General features: G+C 41.2%; 1 protein-coding gene across 2 annotated transcripts in view; it reads right to left on the bottom strand.

Moving 5' to 3' along the window:
* Positions 1-2,229: 2,229 nt before the first annotated feature.
* Positions 2,230-25,420, bottom strand: part of THRB (thyroid hormone receptor, beta) — a 301,254-nt gene continuing 278,063 nt past the window's right edge. For both annotated transcript variants that reach the window (XM_004692279.2, XM_004692278.2), the window contains 5 exons: positions 24,154-24,301; positions 21,200-21,405; positions 13,129-13,275; positions 7,540-7,798; positions 2,230-4,733 (listed from right to left, as the gene is read on the bottom strand). In XM_004692279.2, the coding sequence (XP_004692336.1) occupies positions 4,492-4,733; positions 7,540-7,798; positions 13,129-13,275; positions 21,200-21,405; positions 24,154-24,301 (1,002 nt within the window). In that variant the 3' untranslated portion in view covers positions 2,230-4,491. The remainder of the gene's footprint in view (positions 4,734-7,539; positions 7,799-13,128; positions 13,276-21,199; positions 21,406-24,153; positions 24,302-25,420) is intronic.

Below are 25,420 nucleotides of genomic sequence, written 5' to 3'. Positions count from 1 at the left end.
GCATACAAAAGCTATGTAAAAATCCATTTTTCCCAAATATACAAATTTCCTTTTTGGATAGTTTAAAACAGATTGATCACAGATTTCAACAGTTTTAGGCTGAAAAAAAAAAATATTACCAATCTAGCAATATCACTTAACACTGTTTGCAAAACACAAATCTTCCAATGACTGTAAATCTTTTCCTATTGAGTATTTTTCTGATTTTCAGGGCATGAAAATTTGTGTTTGTGTGTGGGTGGCAGGAGGATAGTGTTTTCTCTGAAGAAAGCATGGAGAATTAATTTGGCTCTAAAAATTAAATGAAAAATACCAGGTTAATTAGTCAGAGCCAGAAGAAAGAAGTGGCATAATGTCAGCTCATTCATGCCCTGATATCTTCCGTATCAACAAAACATGTGTAATTAAATAAAATCTTCTTTTGTCTTACATTGTGCTCCATAATTTACATGAGTATTTATCTGCATCCTGAGAAGGACAGATTTATATTTGATTGTCTTGTGCATAAAGTGGGTCAACTTTAACTGTGCAACAGAAAGCCACAAACAGCGTGTTACCTGCATGATATTGCTCTTGAAGGCGGCATTGATTAATGTGGAGACACACTAGAAATGCACACTTTTTGCATTTGCAAACATTTATACAGCACAGTAAAAATTCTGTGATAAGGCCAAACCTTTTTTCCCCCTAGTTTATGGGTTTTTTTTGTGTGTGTTTTTAACTTTTTTTTTTTTTAAAGATTAAAGTAAAATGTTTCAATTGTAAAAAATACACACCGGGCAAATCCTTACCTGGATAATAAATATCTACATCACAGTACAATAAAATTTTTTTCTCTATAAAATTTAAATATGGATTATAGTCTATCACTATCAAAAGAAACACTAGGCTATTATTTCCATATTATTAAAATAACAGGAAAAATTACGAGCTTATTTTAGAACCTGATGCCATAGCCTTTGGAAAGGGCAAAGAAATTCCAAGGTTTTTAAGCACTCTCCTTTTGGAGGAACTGTGGCTTGGTTATTCACTTAAATTCAGTTTATGAAAAAGGTTTAGCCTTACAAATGCTGGCTACGTTTCAAAAACCATAAGACTGATTTATAATTTATTACTCATGCAGCAAAAGGTCAATATGACACGAATAGGTTAGAGTTCCATAGAATAAAAATGTATCACTGACAATGAATGACATGCGCTGAGGGTGCTCAGCAGTTCCGTGGGGGCTGAGTCTGTGTGTGTGGGGTGGGGGCTTGATGTTGAAGAGGGGCCAAGGCTTGCACACCTGTTCACGGAAGAGCAACGAGAATGACCTTGTTGGAGTAGAGACAGGCCAGGCGAGCCACCCTGCTGACCGCGCTGCAGATGGAAGAGGTGTCACTGGGGCACGGGTTGTGGTTTCACTGGGTTGAGGCGTCAACACAGCAAGCGCATCATTGAGGATCGAGGCTCATTTGACTAGAGAAAGCTCTGAGGCAGCACGTGGTGTTTTGAGCAGATTCATAAAGAAGAAGGATCTTACATTTTTTAATATTTCTGGAAATACTGCACATCTATATTGAAGAGCAAAGTACACTTGAGGATTACGAACACACTCACACACACACGCGCACACACGCATCCCTAAAAGTTAAGTCATATATAAATAGAATCCCAGTTGGATGGACATGTTCTCCTCTACTGGGAACCCCCGCCCCCATGGGGGCTTTCAATCAGGTCCACACTCGATTTGAAAGTCCGGACAATATAAGAAAAAAAAAAAGTTAAAAAAAAAATCCAGAGCAAATTTCTCCTCATGAGTTTTATGAGATGGAGTCTTGAGATGCACTAATACCTCAATCAGTTACAAAAGGAATGAGTTGGTTGTGTTGACCACTGGGTTCATGATCCATTGAGTTCTTATAACCTTTCCTTTTAACCTGAAGTACTTTAAGGCTCATTTTCCTCTATATAGTCAGGCTTCCTTTCAGGTCATTGGTTTATCTATTTAAGGGAGTCCTTTAAGAAACCAAGAATCAGCTAGAAATTTACCTGGGGTTGACTGGATTGCTGTAGATTTACTGTACCATTTGGCCAATGCCCAGAGATAGTTAATCCCCAAAGCTTTAGATAGGTGTGCGCATACAGTGGAACCTGGGGTTGTCTGATATACTGGGAATCTTTACCAAATATATTGAGGAAACTTTCTCAGGAAGGCCTAGTGTGCCAGGAGTCTGAACTCTTCTTGTACTCTACCCATTGCCTTCCTCTTATTCTATTCTGAGGAAAATTTACCCCACACCACAAAGCTTCTCAGAGTTACTCTGGAGCACTGGTGGTAATTAAGCTCTTTGTCTCAGAGAAATTTTCTAAGGAGACTCAGCAGAGGGAGCCAAGTTGTTAACAAAACAAGGAGTAGCAGAGAGAATGTTCAGAAAACAAACAAAAAGAAAAATGAAATCTGTTTGCAGATAAAGTGAAAGCAGGTAATAGTTTCATGAACTTCATGCTTATAATTTTCCTCTCTTTACCTACTTCTTTTCTCTGGCTGGCAAGTTCCACAGTGATGATGTTGTTTCCTTCTCCCCAGAAGCCAGTGCAGTTATTTCAGAGCATCAAACATGTGATTTTACTCATAGGTTATTTTCTGTTATGCTTGAGGTTCTCAAAGCTGTTCCTTTCCTTCTTCCAAGGCCATCCTGTCTTCCTCTAAATAGCTGACTAGATTCTTATTGCGAACCAAACAGTCTTTCTTTGCCTACTAAGAGGACCATAATTGTTTTCTAATACAGCTAGAAATTTGAATATGAAACATTGTCAAAATAATCAGATTCTTTCCCATAAAATTCATACAATATTAAAGGTCAGATGGGTTTCAGATTTCATTACTTATTCACTAGATGAGAAAACCAAGATCCAAGGTCATAAATCTATCACTTGACAGAGCACCAACTAAAATTCAGGTACCCTAATGGCTGGGTCCATTTGGCTCCACCAAACTTAAAAAAAAAAAAAATTAGTTTACTTGGTTTATACAGTGAATTTCATTCATTTGCTTTCAGGTCAATCCCATTGATATGGCTTATTTTCCCCCAATATTTCCAGGATAAGGCAGTAAAAGGCAGGCAATAGGATAGCTCATGTCTACTATGCCAGTGAAGGACAAGATACATTCAATTGCATGGGTGCATCCTTTGCCCATTTTCTGACGCTGAAGCGATGAGGCATTACCATTTTTTTTCCTGGGCACAAGTGACTCCAGCATTTGTCATGGAGAGGCAGGGTATGCAAGGAGAGGGACGGGTAGTGTTCATGGTCTGCCAGTGTCTTCTGTTGGGTACCTGTCAGGGAAAAGCTATAAGAAGAAGAGATAGGGTCCATGACCAGACTTAGCTCAGCAAGAGTCAAGCCTCAGAGTCCATGGGATAAGGGGATGAGGAAACGTTTTCCAGGAGAGCAAAGAGCTTGAGGACCTACGATGAGAAGGAAGCAGTCTCAAACATCCATCTGTGAAGGGGACTTTAGGAACACTGCATTTCCTTCAGCTCAGAATGCTACTGCCAGAATAAGGCCCAGATTTTGCCTTCTTTATCAGGAGATTTGGACCACAAAGAACTCTGTTGTCAGCTCAGCAAAGATGTCATCAGGACCACATAACTTCAGAAATTTGGGAGGTAATGGATTGGATGTCGCTGAAAAGTGATAGTGGGCTTCATTCCTGTGGAAATTTTCTGAGTCAAAATTATGAAGAAGACGTTCTATGATGAGGTAATACCATATGAATTTTGGGAAACTGTTGCGTCACTGATATTGGTGAAGATTTCTAATTTCTTTGGGCTTGCAGAAGAAAATGGCTTTCCTTCTTGGCCTCACTCAAATACCTGCCTATCCTTGAGTCACATCCTTTTATAACTTGAATTCAATCCTAGGGTTATAAAAATTACAGTGAAAGGGATCTTCTTTTTCAGGAATAAATATTTCTGTACATTCCAAGTTATGCTCTTGGGAGAGAATGAAGAGTGTGAAAACAGCATGCGTTTGAATGGGTAAATAGAAATTCATTCAGACCTTTCCCTAGAAAGCTGAGAGCCACATTTAGCTCTGCAAAACTCGGGATTGGGTCAAGATGACTATATTATCTCAGTATTAAGGCTTCTTTAGTCTTTTGCTGTGCCGTTTTGCTTGCTTGAGTCTCTGACCCGGGACAGATGGGAGCTGGTGATGACTTGGTGCTGGTGAATTAATGATTGTCCCCACCCCACCTCCACCACTGTAAAACCTTCAAAGTATTCACATCAAAGGACGGGAGAACAAAATACAATAGTTACAAATACCCGAATTCAAGGGGCGGTTTCATCCATGTCTATGCCAAGGACTACCTCCTTGTACCCCCAAACAATCCCTCCCAACACAAAGAAATGAAAGAACAAACAAACAAAAGAGAGAGCTAGGCAATGGAATGAAATGACACCCAACAGTGCTATAAGAATTATGGGAATGAATTGAGTCCATCTAATCTTCAAACACTTCCAAGAACAACGGGGGGAAGAGTTCTGTGGGGCATTCCACCTTCATGTGCAGGAAGCGGCTGGCATGACAGGCTCCAATCATCCTCAGGTCTGTCACCTTCATCAGGAGTTTTGGCCAAAAGTGTGTCACATGATGTTTTCGGTAATTGATATAGTGTTCAAAGGCCAGCAGGAAACTATCTTGGTATTTCTCTATTCTCTCAACACAGGCAAGCCCTGGGCGGTCTGCAGGGAAGAAAGAGGATGGATGTTAATTTAAAGGCGAAAAGGAGAAGGTTTATCTTATCTGATTCAAATCCTTGACTAAGAAGTGGGCAGATGTGGGAACTTTTTAACTCAAAGAAGGAGCATGTCGGCAACATGATCTCTGGGGCATCAGGGGCCAAAACACCAGGGACTGACATGACTTGGATGAAGGGAGTCTTTGCTTTGTCCAAATGAATGTTTCTGGTTTAGAAAATCACCACTTTGGGTGTGAATGTCAAAGCTGCCCTCATAGGGGACAGAAGGAGAAGCTTCATTGAAGAGCTGGAACACTCTGCAGAATGAGAGGAAGGATTTTGAGTTTCTGCTGACTCCCTGGGAGAGAAGGGAAGACATGCAAGGATATGACAGAGCAGGGAGAGGTGAAGAGAGACTGGAAACACTTTGGGAGGTGCAGATGCCAAAGGAGGACCATCGCACAGTTAAGAAACTCCCATGAAGGCAAAGAAGCTGAATATTGCATTCCAGTTGTTAGTCAGGCTGTTGTGAACCACACCTTCCCTTCCCTTGTACACGTAGTAAAACTGTCACCTGTAGTTACCTTGCATTGGTGGCGTTTTGGAGAATTAAAATAAAAAGTGAAAAGGATGTGAACCATACTAGAGTCACCCTGTGCAAAGGAGTGACACTGGGACAGAGGCAGACACCAGGATCGATAAAATCTTTCCAAGCCTTGGGAGGACCACTGATCTTCCCAGGTGGGTGGGAGGGGGTCAAGGCAGTCCTAATGGTAGGATGGGGTGTCTTAAGAAGGCTGCATGACTATGACACATCCAGGCTACCAGCACTTGAGTTGTAAGAATAATTTATACACCTAGATGAATTCCTAATATTGCTCCTAGAAGCGTGACCTCTTTGCCCAGTTCTCCTGGATTTTCTTTGGTGGCTTTGAGGAAATGAATTCAAAAGTTCCAGTTTCTAGTTAATTTTTTATTTTTAAAATGCTGATGACATATCTTTAATGTGATCAACCAATAATAGTCATCCACCCTATTTATGTTGTTACTTAAAAAAAGAAAAAAAAAACATTTATAATGTTGGCAAGGATGTGGAGAAAAAGGAACTTTCCTACACTGCTGGTGGGAATGCAAACTAGTACAACCACTATGGAAAACTGGAGGTTCCTCAAACTGCTAAACATGGAGATTCCCTATGACCTAGCAACCCCACTCCTAGGTATCTACACAAAAGACACAAAAACACTGATTGAAAAAGATACCTGCACCCCCATGTTTATTGCTGCTTTGTTTACAATTGGAAAAACATGGAAGCAGCCCAAATGCCCAAAAGTAGATGACTGGATATATGACTGGTACATACATACAATGGAATATTACTCAGCAACCAAAAAAGAGAAACACATGTCTTTTGCAGCAACTTGGATGGAGCTGGAAAAGATAAGCCAGAAAGAGAAAGAAAAATACCAGATGGTTTCACTCATAGCAGGAGTATAATGGACCAGGCGAGAAAATAACAGGAATAATGAACAACCATAACCAGAGACATTTTGCGGGGGTGGAGTGGGGAATGGGATCAAAAACAGGGGGGTGGGGAGGGAAGTGCACGGGATTATGGTAATGGCACATGGATGACTTGGTGATGGGAAGCCCGTGGGGATTACAATTGAGATGGAAAAAAAAAGTGATGTAAAAATAAACTGTTAAAAAAAGAGAGAGAGGAAGGAAAGAAAATCTGGAAACCTCAACAAAAAAAAGAAAAAGAAAAAAACATTTATATACAGTTGATCCTTGATCACCATAGTTAGAAGTGTTGTCAAGTGTCCAGTGATTAAAGAATCTGTACTGATAGAAATCTAAAGAGGGTTCTGTTTGATCTAAATGGGACGATAGGGCAAATGTATTAGTTCATCTTTCTAGGTATAAATAAAATATAGGAACTCCCTTATTTAGCTCATTACAATTGGTGCATTTTTGCTGTGTGCTTCCCTTCACAGGGGAGGCACTGTCTGTGGACCTGCTCACTTTCTCCTTTGAGTGCACCAGAAGAACTGGCTATAGGGTCTCTTAACTTTTGATCCAAATAGAAAATCAACATAACACTGCTCTGGATGTATTCTTTCAAAGGAGGAAAAGAACCATGGCTTTGTGGTTTCAAAACTCTGTTCTTTGATAAGAGCTAAAGACAAGATGGCCGTAGACGTGACCTAGAGAAGATGGGTGAATAGGTTGATGTGGTTCAAGTTGTGTATCTGAAATGCCAAACAAAACAATGGGACTCAATAGCAAAAAGTGAGTGAGTGAGTGGGGCACATCGACATCACCCCACAATGGGAGTGACGGGCAAGTTAAGCAGATGGCAGTGGCACAGTGTAAAGTGTTGAACCACAGCAAAATACGGGGTCATCTGAAAGTGCAGAGATGACTCTGAAGGTACCTTCTAGTTTAAGACTAACTAACTTTTCTTCAAGAATGTGATATGTTTTGCATTTATTTATTGTGACATGACCCCTGAGGAAAACAGTGGCAGCCTTTTTCTCTATTTTTCAATGATGTGAGTGAGGGGTCTCAGTAATGAGCGATGGTGGGCTAAATCTGCCTGCATATCCTTTGCCACTCCACCCAGCTGAAGTGGACTCTTGAATCTGGGACTTGCCCATTGGACTCTTGAATCCGGGACAGTCCATTGGTAAACCCCCAAGTGGGCACTGAAGGAGCCTGAGCTGTGATTCTGAAGTTAAAGGAGGATTGAAATCTCATCAAGTGATTAGAACTGGCCAGACAAGCAAAGGCTCTTTGGGCATACTCACCTGAGGACATCAGCAGGACGGCCTGAAGGAGAGCTACTTCAGTGTCATCAAGGTTGAAAGAAGACAGAGACATGCCCAGGTCAAAGATGGCATCCGACACGACTCCAAGACCCCCGTTTTTCAGCTGGCCCCGTGTCACTGCCATTTCCCCATTCAGGGTTAAAGTCTCACTTTCTGGGTCATAGCGCACAGCGGCACGAAGGGACATGATCTCCATGCAGCAGCCTTTGAGGAGGATTATCTGGTCTTCACATGGCAGCTGAAAAGGACCAACCACGTCAGCAAAGAACAAACAGACACGTGTCAGTCATTTTTGTCTTGTTGCTCTATTTCTAAATAATTCAGCCTACCATATAGCTGGCAACTGTGCCTCTCTTGTTTTTTAAAGTAAATTTGTTCTTTGAGTCTCTTAAAAAGGCACAGAATTAGAAGGTTGCTATGGAAGCAACCAGGAGGCTCAGAGATGTAAAGGCTGTGTCCAAGGCCATCCAGTGAGTTAGGGGCAAAGGTGAGAATGGTGCTCAGACCTCCTGGGTGCTAGAGTTTTGTTCTAAGTATCTCAGGCACCAGAATTACTTCACACTCTGGATCTTTCTGCCAGGTTTGCAATCTCATTTTTAATTCATTTGGTTGACCTGTTAACTAGTTAGGACTTATGATAATGTGATAACATTAAGAAGTCTTTAAAAATAAAGATTTTGGCTAGGCAAAATAATAAAAAACATTAGTTTTTTTTCTCCTAAAGGTGGAAAATAAATGCCACTAGCAAAATAGTTTGAAAGACTATTATTAGTTCATTGCTATCTGATGAATTAGGCATTGTGTTAAGATTCACATACATCACCTTATTATTTAATCTTCACAGCAATGCTACAGATGTGGGAATCCAATATTGAGTGGTTGAGTACAGTGCTGGGGGTTGCTGGGTGTCACGTGACTGGGGAGTGTTACAGAAGAAAAATAACACAATTTTTGGAAGTACGTGGGATATGACTAAGTTTCCATCAATAATGAATATGGAATTTACACATAATCTCTCTCTCTTCTTTTTGGGAAACATTTAAAGCAACACTGGACTAGTTTAGTCTAGGCTGTTATATAAAACTGTAAGCAATTCTAATTCATTGGAATTTAAAATACTGGGTATTATATATTTTTCACTAGCCCAACCTAGCAACCATCCCACTTAAGTTTAAATTACTTGACTTCTACAGAATAAAAGTCATCTCATATTTGAATCTAGAATCAATATAAGTGAATTTTCACCTTGGGCTCATTAAAAGTTAATGACACCTTTGATGCAAAAACCCTCATTCAAAAGAGCACCTGCATCCCTATGTTTATTGCAGCACTGTTTACAATAGGTAAGCTATGGAAACAAAACAAATATCCCAAAATAGATGACTGGATAAAAAAGATGTGGTACATATACAGAATGGAATATTACTCAGCAATCAAAAAGATAAACTCATGCCATTTGCAGCAACATGGATGGAGCTGGAAGGGATCAGGCTCAGTGAAATAAGCCAGAAAGAAAAGAAAAATACCAGATGGTTTCACTTACAGGAGGAACACAGGGGAACCAAACAAGAGCTGTAATTATAACAAAGTAAAAATCAAAACCAACAGGCAACTATAACCAGAGGTATTCTTTGTGGGGCGTGGGGGGGGGAGGTGGGGAGAAGGAAACTGGATCAAAACAAGGATGGGAAGAGCACTACCGTGCTGGTACACAGGTGAACTGGTGGTGTGAATTTCTTGGGGTCCATACTCATGATAAAGCATACATTGTATAAAAATGCAGAATGATGTAAAAAATATATAGAATATTAAAAAAAAATAATGACACCTATATGCTTTTGTTTAGGTTTGATCTGTACTCTTCAGGTACATCCTTGGATTCCTGGCCTATAAGCATGGTAGAACATAGCAAACCCAAGTTTGTATAGATCTTCCCGCAGGTAAGAGGAGAATTGGCGGGCATAAGTGGAGGCTGCTTTACTGCTGAGGGTGCTGATTCCTTAGGGCCTCTCAAAGATTTATTATAAGTTCATTGCTGCTCCACCCTTTGAATTTCTGTATTCTCAGTTCCCAAGGGATACCGTGTAGTTGGTAGGGACCTTGCTCTTGAGAATCCTGGCATAGAATAGCAATGAGAAATTATGAAAAAGATCAAACATTTAAAAAAGCATCTGTCACAGAGTATGCCAACTTGGGCAGAGTCAGATTATAGATGAATTTGAAGTTTTCTTTTTAAAATTTTACCACTGATTAGTTCAAACTGAAGTAAAAGCTGAGCAAGCATTTGTCATGGATCATCAACATCTTCAAAAGTAGGCCAGATGTCTACTTCTAAGAGGAAATATAGGATCCTGGTGAGGTTGTTTCAACATGTGAGCAAATAGCCTTTTAGTTACCTGCCAAAATACTTTCATTGCGAGAATGCTCCATGATGGACATGACAGGCAGAGGCGCAGGGCTCCACCCACAGACTCTTATTGTCTTTTCAGCAGAGTGTCAGTCAGGTTGACTGGCAAAGACAACAATTCCCTACACTTTAGATGTGCTTTGTATGTGTATTTCTGGCAGCTCTGCTAGCAGAGATTGTCAGTTTTGAAAGGCCTGGGTGTCTACCAACCGGGGGTAGAGGGTTTGCTGAGATCTTAGCAGAAATTGAACTGTGAGCACAATTCGAATAGCAGGTGCATCCAGTTGCTTCCAGCAAAAATCTATGATCACCTAGGGCCTCAGACCACTGCATGCATAACTCAGTGGCCACACAGTGCATTTCCCTCCTTGGGCTTCCAAAAAGAGCATTAAGAGTTAAAGGTCTCCAGCAGGCCATAGAACTGGAAACAAGCATTTCTGCTGTCTTGTGTGTGTGTGTGTGTGTGTGTGTGTATGTGTAGTTTGGAGAAAATAAAATATCAGTGTTGCAAGAAAGATGGAAACATGACTTTGAAGCAGGCTTAAACTTAGGAGGCAAACTTGAAGAGGGGTGATTGCTACAACCAATGCTTGAAAAGTTCTTGTGGTGCCATGATCCTTGTCACACGCTAAGGCTATGGTGTGTTTGTTAGTAGAGCTGGATCTGGTTTTGCCCTTTCATTAACTGAAAGACCTTTTAGTGGTTGGTGTACAAAGGTTTGAAAACCTTTGTAAACTTTTTGGTAAAAAGGTTTTCTAAAAATGGTTTTGTAAAAAAATGTTTTTTAAACCTTTTTTGGGTGGGCATTCAAAATGATTAACAGGTTAGCTCAAGTTGCAAGGTTAGCAGATTCAAAAGAGCTCTTTCTCAGATACCATGGACAGGGGGACAAGGGACAGAGCCAAGAGAAAGAGAGGACCAAGAGAGGTCTAGAAAATGAGCTCAACTAACAGCAAGAGTGAGAGGAAACAGTAGCCTACACAGATGTGAGCGGGCCCCTCCTCTGTAGGACATAGTAAAATGGGACAAATTTACTTCCAGGACTTGCCCTTAGGAAAGAATCAGTGGTATGTGCAGGACACAGCTATTGAAATATTCATTGTGGAATACTTATGTTAATGAAAATTAGCAATTAACTCGAGTCAGTAAAAGATCCACATTATAGTAGATCTATTCTTTGGATTTCTAAGTGGTCATTAAAAGTTGTGAAAGATTAGTTAAATGGTATATTCTACAGTGGAGTGTAAAAAGTCAGGTATAATGAGGTGCTGATCATTTCTGAGTCTTGATCTGGGTGTTGATTAGGTGGGTGTGTTAAGGCTGAAAATACACTGAACTCACCCTTATGATATGTACTCATTATTCTTAAATAAGAAGTTCATAAAATATAGTTTCATAAATATAAAGTACATGATAGTATAAATGATGCTGCTATATTTCAAACTTCACAAACATTGCGTGTATGCACTAATATGTATATACATGTATTTTTCAATAAGGCTAAAATAGGGTCTAAAATATTAACAATCTATCTCTTGGTAATGTTATCATTTATGATAGTGAATCATGTTTGCTATATAAATCTTCAACAAATAGGTATTATTTTTATAATACATGTCAAATTAAAAAAAAAATAGAAGTCATATTAAAATTCTGCCTCCAGGATTCTCTCCAGGATTCCTTGACGGGGGGGGGGGGGGTGATGAGTGCTTCCCACTGCAGAGTTGCTGGTAGTTCATCTTGTCCCCTGGTCCCCACCCTAGCCAGGGGAGAGAGAGGCATACACCGTCCGCTAGGTCTGAGGTCAGTGGGGTGTCAGAAACTCGCATCCTGAAGCCAATGCCTGCCCTTCCATGGCATGTGTGGAGACTCAGAAATAGCCTTCACATTGAAACAAGAGAGGTGCCCATCAGCGTTTGAGGCGCTTCTGACTCTAGCTGAGTTCCCACGATTGCAAACTCAAAGACACACATGAACTGGGAGTTAAGGCAAGATGGAATCCTTCCAGGCAAGGACATTCAGTTTCTTGCTGGGTGAGACTGGATTCCCTGTAGCTTTCAGAAGCAGCTCACAGCAGCTACCTGCTCCTATGTACTTGGTGTCCTCTTGGAGGTGTGAATAGTCATAGATGGGGTATTTCAAGGAAAAACTTCTCTCCAGTGAACATTATTAACCCCACTTGATTCAAACAGGTGGCTTAAAGGTAGGAGGGTAATTTAATGGATGAGTCACAGCTGTATTAACAGCTAAACTGTATGGGCTATGGACAACCTAGGCATTGTCCGAGCATTTTACATCTGTGATCCCATTTCAGTGTCCTGGCAGCCCTAAGAGGTAGATACTATAATGAAACCCACTGAAAAGATGAGATAACCAAAATTTGAATACATTAACTGATGTCTAGGATTCTTGCCCCTGCAACTGACTGCAGAGCCCAAACTCTCAGCTACCACGTGGCAACTCCTGAGTTAGGAGTGAGGTGTCCTCAAAAGAAAACCTGTGAGTTCCTGTGGGTAAGCTCTTTGGAGTGTCCTGATAATGGGGCAGAAACAATGAATTTAGAGGAAAAAGAGGGAAGGTTTAAGGGGACATTAAGAGCTTTGTATAAAAACAAACAAAAAAATGAATCACAAAGGAAAAAAAAACAAGCCTAGTTCTGGGAAGGTCATTTAACATATTTTTGAAGGTTAAGGAATAAGTATATAGCCGAGTTGCTGGGATATGGAGTGGAAAAAAAAAAAACAGACTTAGATTCATATCATGGCCTTATATTTCGATAAATGAACTCAACCTTTTTTATCTTAATTTTTTCCAGATATAAAGTAAGGTTAATAAAAATCACCCTGCAGGTCTGTGACAGGGATTGATCTCACATGGGCATGCTAACTAGGATATCATAGGTGTGGCATGAATGGAAGTCTTATCGTTACTTCCCCATGTCTGGTGGAATGACTAGGATCTTTATTGACCTCCTGTGGACAAGCTAATGAATGGTGACTGAAATAAAGATGGGAAATAAAGATAAAACAGTGTATTTTCATTTTGGACTGACATTGCTTCTGTACAGCTATTTGTATGAAATGATAAACAATGCCTAGTATTTCCAAAAGTTGATGGAACTGTAGTGAGAAATAATACAAAAGGAAAAACAATTTCCTCACCTCACAAAACATAGGCAACTTTTTGGCAAAATCCACCACTCTAGTAATTGCTGGTGTGATGATTTTTGTGAAATGGCTGAAGGCTTCCAAGTCGACCTTTCCACCTTCTGGGGCATTTACTATTGGTGCTTGTCCAATGTCTTCTGGCTAAGGAGAAGCAAGAAAGATTGAAGTGAAGACATTGATAGGATCTTTATTCATCATAGTCCTCAGGTGGCAGAAAATCTCTTTTAAGCCCATGGTTTCTGGTTTTCACAGCCTTTATGAACAAACTACAGTTTTCACATTATTTAGTTCTCTGACATGGATCTATGTCTTGGCCATCATTTTTACACTCCCCCCACCCCCACCCAAGTCCTTTCTCTCCCCCAACCCTGAGAATCTCTGCAGATCTTTTGCTGCAGAAAGAATGGGGGAGGGGAAATAGCAAGAACTAGGATCCTGCCTCTTATACACAAGGGGGTTCACTGTGCCAGAGGATGGTATTTTCAGTGCACTGCTCAACCTGGTGTTTCTGAATGGGAGTTGAGCATAGAGTGGGCAGTGATGGTGGGGGTAAGATAGGGGAGCCCTGGGAGACAGAGCCTGGTAGAGATTTGCTCTTCTGTCCCAGCAGCAGGGGCAGGAAGTTCGCGTCTGCCTTATGGACTCCAGTTGGAGGAGCTCTCTCAGGCTGTGGGGGAAGATCTCTAGGTTGCTTACAGGAAACTGAGCTCTGCAAACTGGCAAACTTGAGGACACAGCAGGGAATTTACTCATGTGCACCCTGGGAACAATCCATGGCCTTGCTGCTCAAAGGGTGATAAGTCAGCAGAGGTGTCACCTGGGGACCTTTATAAATGCAGATTTCTGGTCTCCCTAGGGCCTCATGGTGAAGAATTGGAAGTTTAGCAAGCATCTCTCTGCACCCCTGCCTGGCAGCTGGACTCATATTAGGCTCCCAAGTGTCCACTGCAGCCATTGATCAACTCAGCCTGGTATTCAGTGACCTCCCTGGTGTGACTTCAGGTGCATTCCTGTTGTCACCAGTGCTTCCTGTGAGGACTGGTCCTTTCTACTCCTCTTACTGTGATAGCCACCACCATCATTTATCCATGGCCTACAAGTCAGTCAGCTCTTCATGTGCTTTATGTGAGGTAGTGCTCACAAAATCCCTGATTGGCAGATGAGCAAGAAAGGGCTCAGGGAGGTTGAGAGCAGGTCTCTGAGCCTGGGACAGGGACCCTGGTGGCACAAGGGACCCTGGTGGCACAAGGGACCCTGGTGGCACAGATGCCAGACCGCAGTCTTCCCAGAGCCCATTCTCTCCCTGTCAGTTGGGGGCTTTTACATGAGGGAACAGAGCATATCAGCCTGTTCTCCACCCTCTCCTGTAATATTGCTGGACTGTGAATGCAACTAGGGGGCTCAGAGACTTCGGTCCTGCCCTGGGTGGCCACTTGTTTAGAGCCACCTATGCCTTCGAACAGATAGGACAAGGCACCAAGGGTTAGGAGGTTTGGGAGGGTGAGCAGAGGTGAGCAGGAAGAACTGATATCGTGAACCAGTCAAGAAAGACTGAATCCCTCCTTTCAGGGAGATGAGGGCCCTGGCAGTGATAGGCTGCATTGTAATTCCAAGATTCCTTGTGCACCAGAATTGACTGCTGGGCTCTACCCCTTGTGTTTCTGACTTGCATTTCTAACAAGTTCCCAGGACATGATGATGCTGTGGAGAACCACTGACCTAACAGTGACCACCTGTAGCTCAGAGTAACCCCATTAACCCATTTCTTTCCCCATTTTTCTCAACACTGCTCACATCTAATTTTCAGCATAGAGAAAAGTAAAGGATAATTCTTTTACTCTCTTATTGCCAGGGTGCCAGAATCAACAGGAGCAGCTCAAGTCCCCCAGGGGTGCGGAAGTCATGGTTATAGCTAGGGGAGGGTTTTTAAGTTTATTACATAAGAAGCTCTGGCAGCATTGACCTTTCTTGGATTATCCAGTAGGTTCTTCAGTTTATTTTATTTGACTTTTATTATCTGTTTTGGGGGCAGTGAGTGGAAGGAAAAGAAATGTGGTTTCTATTGTGTTTGTGTTTTCATACCAGCGATGATGCTTTGGGGCATTGCTGGCACACTAACCCATGGGAGATTACTGTTCTGTTGGCTTTCTAGAACTTATGGAAAGCTTCATTCTCATTCTGTCTCATTGGCGTTCTTATATAGACTAAGCTAGAGGAAAAGCTACATCAGCTCCTCCGTTGGTAACTGCTACCCCTTATATCCTTCTGGCTTCTTGCTGGTCTTTATAATTCCTCTCACTTTGAAAATGAAGCTCATCTCACTTGCCTTGTCTACTTTAGAACACTATAATTAAAGTAGAACCAATTCAACAAGATAACTCATGAAAGGAATGTTGGCATACATTGAAAAAGTGGAGTTTTACACACGCACACAAGTATAGATACATAAACACACATCGGCAAAGAGTACATTTTTTAGAAGAAAATTGTAATAACAGGGCTTTGGCTTGGTTGAATACAAGCATCTTCTCACTGACCACAGACATATCTAATCTGATTTGTATTTAAATGGTATTCAGCATCCTTTGATATTTCAGTAGGTTAATTTTCATTCATTTCAAAGAGAACATCAAAATAGCCACAGGCATATGAACAGATGCTCAACATCACCAATCATAAGGGATATGCAAATCAAAACCACAGTGTGCTATTATCTTACATCTGTCATAATGGCTCACATTAGGGGACAGAAGACCACAGGTAATGGAGAAAATAGACCAAGAAGGGAATTCTTACATCCTATTGGCAGGAATGTAAATTAGGGCAACCAGTAAGGAAAACAGTAAGGAAGTCCTTCAAAATATTAAAAATAGATTTACCATACAATCCAGCAATTCCACTTCTGGGAAATGGAAATGATTTAAAGGAAATGATTTGGACAAGATATTTGTACTCCCAACTTCATAACAGCATTATTCACAAAGCCAAGATATGGAAACCTCCCAATTGCCCATCAACGGATGAATGGAAATGGAAAATATGGCATATGTATGTTTATAATAGAATACTATTCAACTGTGAGAAAGGAGGAAATCCTGTCATTTGTGACAACATGATGAACTTTGAGCATTATGGTAAGCAAGAGAAAGACAGTACTGTATAATATTACTCATACATGGACTCTAAAAATGTCAAACCTGTGAAACACAGTAAGATAATTACCAGAGTATGGGGGGTAAAAGGCGTTTAAGGGTACAAGTAGTAAATTAGTCATAAAGATCTAATGCATAGCACAGGAACATACACTAATACTATACTATAATGATATCATATGGTAAATGTTGCTACAGTGATACACACACATCCATGTGAATGGATCTGAATAACACTTACATTTATACAATTTATAAATTTATAAATTTAAATTTATACAGCTATGTTTATGGAACTAGCAATTTTTTTTTTTAATTCTCTTTAAGCTGTTGGGAATCCAAATAACCTGTGGTATTTTAAAGGTTTGAAAAGAGGGAGGAAATTACATAAAGAAATGTGGCAATTTTAAAATCAAAACTCCAAATATATAAGCTTTTCTGTGGAAAAGTAAGTAGAGAGTACTTTACAAGCTTTTCTGTGGAAAAGTAAGTAGAGAGTAGAAAAAGTTTACTCTTAAATCTGTGGGCAGTAAATGGCAAATATAACTGATAAAATAAAACTATACACAAAGTAAAATTCTTTTATTTTGTTATTAAGGCTTATTGTCATAACGGATTGTAGATGGTAGAAAATTTTCTATGATTGACTCAGGTTAACACATCAAGGATGAACAATTAAAGTTGAGAAATGCAACCTTTTACCTATAAGGATGACTGCCATTTGCTAAAATATTAGGAAGATGTTAAAAATAAAGATGAGTACATATATTTGACTTCAGTTGGACCTACAGATATTGTAATAGCATTTTAGCTCTATAATCTGCACCTTGAAATACTTTTGTTTGCACACACACACACATGTGCACACAGGGCATCAAACCTACGTACTGATGGTGTCTTTGGCTTATGGAATCCCCAGTGTGCACTGCTGGCTTTTTGCTTCTGTAGATCAAATTTCTTTAGCATGGGGGTACTTCCAACTCATTCTGACTGCCTTCCTCCTGCTCTGTCCTTTATGGGGCTTGGAGTCAGCCCGGTTGATCTATGTCTCCTCCTCAATCCTCCTCGTACTTTTCTGTTTCAGGGCTGCCTTCCTGCTTGACTTTATCTTTCATCTAAGTCCCCACTTGTCTTTCTTCTGTCCACATTCCACACCATTCACATTCTATCTCTGTGAGGTCTTCCTGGATGACCTCAGTTTGCCATGATGTCTATTGCATTTGAACACTCCTGGTGACTCATGTACATTGCTCATGTCATTTTAGCAGTTTTTTAATCATCACTTTTTTTTTTAAGTTATGCAGGTATAGTAAGCTATAAACTTCTCAAGGATGGGGAAGTAATCAGCATATATCTTCATCTACTGTCTAAAAGGCATTGGGCCAAATGATCGAGGACAGAATGCTTACTGGGTGGGTGAGCAAATAAATGTCTTTTTGTGTGTACTAAATTGATCTTGTTTTAAAATGTTTTTTCCTATAATAGAAAAATAATTTTGGGGTGTGGTGTGAGGAGGAAACACTTGCCATGGCTCTGAGAAGGTCACCAGTTCTAGAAGGAATCAATGGGGCAGAAACACAGGCAAGGAGTAGGCAGAGACTGGGGTAGGGATGGGGGAGGAGCAGCTTGGGGCAGAGCTTAATTGTGCATCTACAATGGGCCAGGTCTTCTTCCAGGTGGGGAGGTTTCAGCAATGAGCAATGTAGATTCAAGGATACATTTTAGCGAGAGAAGTAGACAATAATGATTACACTTATGGGAGTTCAGTTTGTGATAAGACTGGAGGGATCATGGGGGCCAGGAGTTGGGGTGCAGCCAAGATCCCTCGGAGAAGTGATGGGGAAGCTATGGCTTGAAGAATGCTGAGGAGGCAGTCTTCTAGAGAGCCAGAGGTGGAATATGTAAAGCAGAGGGAAAAACCACTCAAAGTCCTGAGCCAGAAAGCACCCGGTATCCCTATATCTCAAAGATGGCATGAGATCAAGGATGAGGAGTGGGCAAGGGTCTGGTGATATTGCTTCTTGTGGGCTACAGAGAGGAGCTGGGCTTATTATAAATGCAGTCTGGCACCTTTTAAACAGAGGAACAGCTTGAAGATATTGATTATTATGCAGAGAAGGAGTTTAGGGAGCCAAAGGAAGAAGTAGGCAGGCAGCAGCAGTGATCTGGGTGGGAGCTGAAGTGGGCTGGACTAGACGGGAGGCAGCAGAGATAGAAGTAGAAGAATTTGAGATATACCCTGGGAAACAAATATGGGCTTCTGATATGCTGGATGCGAGAGAGGGACTGTCAGAAATCTAGAATGGCTCCTCTGGGGCGCTGGGGTGGGGGTAGAGGGAGAGCTGCAAAAGAAGAGATAACAGATGTGTGCAGGTATGAGCTTCAACCCCAGCTCAGAGCTAAAGGAGCACGGTGTTAAAAACAAAACAAAACAAAACAAAATGTAATAACTGGCTTTGTGCTTTGCTTCACCTGTTTAGTTCATGGTGCGTGGGAAATGCTGAGCCTTTACGAGTGGCTGGCTTGGAGCTGAGGACTCCTTGGCTTGAACCTGCAGATCTGGCACATGCAGTCCGTGGTGTGGGGCTCAGGAAGACTTCCCTTCTTTTGTTTGTTCATAGGGTGTCTATTCTCACCTTAGCAATGACCAGGAAGACCCAGACAAATGGTGCTTAGAAATCCCTGGATCTTGGGATATTATTAAACTCTTCTTTTTCCTGGGATGAGCAGGGACAAGATGGTGAAGGTGGTGCTGGCAGGGGTGACTCACATTCTAACCATTTATGTGGATGTTAATGACAGCCAAGCACTTCTGTCATTATATTTACTATTTGGCAAGGACAGAAAGATCTCTGAGCCTGAGAGAGGAGCCCGAGAGAGTCAATCACATAATTAAAAAGGAATTCGCAAGACTGGTTTGATCTCCACGCACAATATTCAAGCTCCCTGCCTTCCTGCCTTCAAGCTCCCTAGTGATTTTGGTGACAGAGGTCTTTCTGATTTGACTGCACTTGTCGTTGACCTGCCCACAGAAGCTGTACATGGCCAAATCACCCATCCTACTTGACCCTCTGCTCACGTCCCCTTCCTGAGGCTGTCCTGATTGGGAATGTGTGTGATCAGGCAGAGCTCTGCCAGGGGAAAAGTAACGCAGACCTGCCCTTGTTCTGTGGTCACATTTGATAGTTGGGTGGGAAATCCATCCAAAGTCCTACCTTTCTGGTGAAATAAGAGAGCAGAATAATGACACCACATCAATGGCAATATTGGGGCTGGTTTGGGGTTTGCTCCAAACCAAATGTTTCAACACCCATCCTTGCTTGGCATCAGATGCAACTTATTCCCCCTCAGCCCACGTCTATGTCTCCTCATCACATACAAATTGGTGGTTAAATTGGGCACTTGTGGACCATCAGAGATTTGAGTGGATTGGACAAAACTAGAAAATTGTGTGAGTTAAATGATTTTGGCAGTCATCTTAAAGAATGGCTTTAGAATTACCCTGAACATCTGCCTGGCTTTTGCAAAAATTTATTTGCCCATGACTCTCATTTTCTCAAACCCAAATATAAACTTGAAACCCAGGGCAAACCACCCGTCTCTGTTTCTGACTTGAATCCTGAATTTAGAGTGAAAAATGATGAAGAAGCCCCTTTTGAAAAGTAGGTTATTTACCCTTCTAGATAAATGAATACTTCTAGCTTTTATGACAACATATAATTTTTAGTCCTTTATGAATATATTACTATACTACCATTAACATAATAGTCTGCCTCAACTCTTTTTTGGAACAAAATAGGGCATCATCATAAAAAAATAAATGAAACAATATGTGTGAACTGTGTTACAAACAAGGAAAAAGAGCAGCAGCCACAAGGGACCAGGAGACGGGTCCTAATGTGTAGAAGTCTACTCAGGGCAGGGACACCATGGAGCCAAGATGGATGGGAGTGAAAGATTCTTTCTTGTATCTTGAGGTAACACTGGTTTACAATGCTGTGTATGATTCAGAGGTATAAGATCACACCTCTTCAGATGTATGTTACTGGACCACAGCCACCACCAAGGCTTCCATCATCTTCTGAGGATTCTTAATGTCCTGACAGGAATAACTCACCACTCAAGAGTGAGATTTTTTACTCTGAGCATAAAAGACTCCTTTGGAGTCATCGCCTGCAAGGAGTATGTGTAAATATGTAAACTGGCTGAAACACAGGGCTTAACTGTACTGTCTCTGAGGATGGGAGGGACCTTTCTAACGGTTAGCTTTCATGAAAACATCAAACACTGAAGCTCCAAGGGTAAGGAAAGACCTATTTTCTCAACACACCTCCCCCTCACCCCCCATCTCTGCTCCCCATTCCTATTGCATTTATGGACTCTAAATCATTTATTTAAAGCTAAATATCGCGATTTCTGGTGACATAAGAACACATTTGAGATGGGGGATACTTCATTGGACAGGATTATTCTTAATTGGAAATGTTAAAGCAAGTTGAGGGGACTAAGTATATGCAAAATTGGGAATATGAAGGAGGAAATAGATACAAAAAAGGAAAACCAGCTGATAAAGAATTTTATTAGTTAGTTGATCCAAGGCTAGACTTACTAACAGTAAAATCAAACAGGGAATGTGGCCTTCAAAACTGCTTCATAATTCAGTGATTCATGAGCATAACATGGTAAGTGTGGTCTTTATTCTCAGGTAGAGATACAGTCTAATCTTAGTTCTGCAAGGTACCTGACCTGTCAGAGATGCAGTTCCCATTCCCCTTCCCCCCAATAAAGCGGGGGAAAAACATCAGCATCCTGGGGTTGTGAGCACTGAATGAACTGAGGCAGAAACTACCTCCCTACTCCATCCCAATGCCCCAGGCAGGCAGCTGATAGTTGGCTGTGCAAGGGAACCTTACCAGGAATTTCCGCTTCTGCTTCCAGTGGCTGCCCTGGGCATTGGTGGCCACATGGGCTTCTGTGACAGTTTTGATGAGCTCCCACTCCTCATCTGTGGGCTCTGGTTTGTGCCCGATGGATTTCTGCAGCTCTTCCCGCCGTCTCTTCTCTCGGTTCTCCTCAATGAGCTTCCTCTTTGCCAGCCGCTTGCTGTCATCCAGAACCACTGGGAGAGGAAGGAAGTGAGAGAATACATACAGATACTCCCAGACACTCAGCAGATGCCACATCCTGGAGCACAGGGGATGGGACCACTGTTACACAGATGACTTTGTGGTCCTACCAGGTGGGACCCCTGGGGATTTTGTCCCCTTGGCAGGAAGCTCTCATTGACTTGCCATAGTTCAACCTGAGTCCAAGCACTCAATTCCCAGTGCTAAGTCAGCTTCTGACACCAAGCTCTGGGGGAGTGGGGTGACTGGGCATCCCCATTACATACTAGGTGGCCCAACATGAGGATGAAACAGAAGAGAAATAAAATTACATCCCATGGGTTTACAGACATGCCTGTCTGGACAATCATCTGACTTTGCTCAGGGCTTCTGTTCCTTCCCTCCCCAAAGGTTCTCAGTAAGAAGAGCTTCAGGTTAGAGAAAAGTTCTTGAGCAGCAAATGGGAGTCTAGTGATCCTTTCCTCAGAGGAAAAAGGACCCCGACTCTTTGTTAGCTTCTTTGGGGCCAGCTAAGGGTTGGACTTTTTTTTTTTTTGGTTTCACATGTACTCATGGTGGTTAAGGAATCCAGGTTTTGGAATCTAGAGAGACTGGGTTTGAATCCTGACACTACCACATTCTAGCTGTGTGACCTCTGGCAAGTTGCTTAGGTTCTTTGTGGTTTTTTATTTCCTGAGTAAATGGAATTGGTAATGCCCTTTTCACAGCATTACCCCATTACCAGTGCTCAGTATGTAGATCCATGGCTTTTATCATTTATGTCAAAAGGAATTCAGAAGAACAGGCAATAAGAAATCTAAATTCAGTCTTAATTTCCAAAAACCAAACCATTTCACCAGTCTTAATAACTATCAATAACTATCAGAAAGGCTTAGTCTTTATGCTGGAGTCGTCACAGGAATCTTAGACATGATTGAGTTCAATTCCTTCTACTCCCACAGAGAAGGAAGCAGATCCAGAGTGGTTGTGATTTGCTTAAAGTCACAGCAAGTTGCTGGCACAGCCAAGAGAAGACTCAGGACCAAAGACTCGTGAGTCTAGTCCTACAACATCATTGTCTGGGGCCATTTCTTAATGAAGGTATAGACTGGTGGAAAACAAAAAACAGCAAACATGACAGTAGGAAGAGAACCAAAGATGTTCAGTTAACCCACAAACCAAGGAATAATCAGAGAGTGGACTGGATCTTTAAGCCATGTGAGTACTGACAAATTTGGGGAAAATGAACAGCCATGGTTAATTGTTTTGGTTCACTTGTTAAAGGGAGAGGGGGAAAGGGACTGTACCCATCACCCCATTTCCCCAGTGCTTCCACTGTGCTGGGGTGCCTGTCTTTTGGCTAGGTGATATGTATTATCTAATTTAATCCTGAGAATGACCTTTGAGGTGGGCCACTGTTTTGCAAGAAGGGGAATGTGAGTTCAAGTCCAACGATCACACAGCTAGTAAGTGGCAGATCTGGGACTCCAGCAATTTTTCTGATTATAAAACCTGAGCTTTTATAATATTTTACAACTAAGTAAGGGCCACTTAAAATTTATTTCCCCTGTGTAGATGAATACTGAGTTATTTGTACCTCAAAACACTCATGTCTTTAACTTCTCAGTAAGACAGTGAAATGGGTCTTCATAATAACAGTTCATTACAGGGACACAGCAACATGAATCTGATTGTAAATCAATCATTTTTATCTATTCTTATCAACATATTGTTGAAAAGGCTGAAAGCCTTTAAAAGATAAAAAACACATGCAGGCGAAGATTAACCCTCGATTTCCATTTTGACATCCTTTTAAAAGATTCCCCAGCCTGTCTTTTTTAATGGCAACCCAGGACATTGCTCAGGTTTTTCTGTTCCAGCTACGAGAACCCCCATTTACCACATATACATGAGACCTATCTCTTCTTCCATGAATAAATTCTCACTGCATTCTTTCTCCCCTTTTCTTTTTCTTCCTTCTGTTTTAACTAAAAGTCAGAATCCCTCCCTGATATGCAAAAAATCATGCCAGTGGAAATCATTAATACTAATGCTTGCAAAAGGGGGGGCCCACATCCAGAATGACACCATTCTTACTTTATTGATAGATTAATTAAAGTGATGGGTGTAAATCCCCTGCACAGTATCAGGAGAAGAGACCCAGAGGGCTAATCTCACCACCATATGCTGTGGTACTTGGAAATCTGGGTAGGCCTACTTCAGCTCAGAATGTTTTTATGGCTAAAAATATAACAAACAACCAACTGCAGAATGACTCATGTAATAGCACTCAACTTCACATTCTTCAGAAATTTCTGAACGCGATGATTTCTGCCAGTGCCTGTCTCTAAAAATGCCCACAGAATGAATTCCTGTCTCTGCTTTTGAAAAAAAATATTAGGACTCATCCACCAGGCTCTCACCACATGAATGTTGTGTGTGTAAAATTATAGCCTCTCAAGGAGAATGGACCAGACCTCTCCTTTGTAATCTTTGTTGCAAATAGAGTATTGTTAACAGTCTTGCAAACATGAGAGGAATAATTGAACTGTTTTCCCTCACCCATCATCTGGATGCCTTCAGAGTCAGGAGCTGATAAAAGGGGATGAGACACCTAGCAATGGCTAGGAGTGAGGGGTCAGTGGGAATGCAAGGAGTCTCTCTTCTTTCCTCTGCTTTCTTTCCTGTCTAGTTGATCTCCTTGAACCAAACCTTTCCCCAATCAACACTCCTTGAATATAAAGCAAAAGAAGATTACTTACAATCTGTTGCCATGCCAACATAGATGCATTTTTTAAAGCGACATTCCTGGCACTGATTTCGTGTGACTTTGTCTATGACACATTTTCCTTCATATTTACAGGAATAAGATGGATGGAGATTTTTCTGAATGGTTCTTCTGAAGAAACCCTACATAAACGAGAAAGGCCCAAGACATCAATTTTATATTGTCTAGAAATAAATGACTCCAGAATTTTGTGTCCACATACCAGTGATGGATTATTTCGGAGTAGGGGATGGTAAGTGCTACCTATTAAAATATAGGACAATTTGCCTAATGCGACTCTATAAAATTCTAAATCTAAGCTGAAGGATGATAGAACCAACATATTTTTGGCAATTACTCAAGGAATAGAAGGTAACAGGAAAACCCAGTGCTTACTTTCATTTTTTTCTAAACACTGAGTACTATAAATAATTTTTTATTTCATCGGGTGCCTTAATTATGCTGCTAAGAGGTTCACTACACTTTATCGGGGAATAATGGAGCTAGATGCCTGTGATGCTTTATTAGTTAATAATTAAATAATTTAGTAATTACATGGAATCACTACCTTTAGACATTTAGTTTAATTCTTAGTTTTGACTGTTCAGAGAGCCATGATCAGCTCAGATAACCCACCAAGCAGCAGTACTTGTGGAGTAGAAAATTTCAGGTTCTCTATTAAAATTTTCCCAGAACTCTTTGCATTGGTGTTTTTCTATTCATAGCACTCATTTTCTCCAGCATCCATACATACACTCTACAGTTCCTTTTTAAGGCATGGGAATGTGCCATCACACAGGTTTCTGAAGGTGCCACTGAGTTCCAGGTTTAGGTGCTTAATAAAACGTTGCCGAGTGTGTGTTATCCAGGACCTCTGGGGACAGGATACTCAAGACTTGGCAAGTGTAGGGATCAATAATGGCGGAGTCCTCGGAGTGAGGGGAAGGGACAAGGTACTGTGGAAGCAATGTATATCCTTTATGTCTTCTCCAACTTGATGTACTAGGGACTCTAATACCTTCTCTGACAAGATGAAAAAGTGAAGCCTCAGACAGGTGAAATCACTTGTCCAGAATCACACAGTAAGTACATGCTAGAACTCAGCCCAGGACTTGAACTCCAAGTTTTGTTTATTTAACAGCTTATGTGATATAAACTAAAGCCAATTCAATGCCATCTCATCCTAAACTGTATGATCTATGTCTTATTTAGATGAATAGATTATAAATATTCCCTCTCAGCCACTGCTCAAAAAAAAAAAA

This window comes from Condylura cristata, unplaced genomic scaffold (genome assembly GCF_000260355.1).
Source record: "Condylura cristata isolate star-nosed mole 26May11 unplaced genomic scaffold, ConCri1.0 scaffold00033, whole genome shotgun sequence".
In the NCBI taxonomy this organism is placed as follows: Eukaryota; Metazoa; Chordata; class Mammalia; order Eulipotyphla; family Talpidae; genus Condylura; species Condylura cristata.
This window is presented reverse-complemented; position numbering and strand designations above follow the sequence as displayed.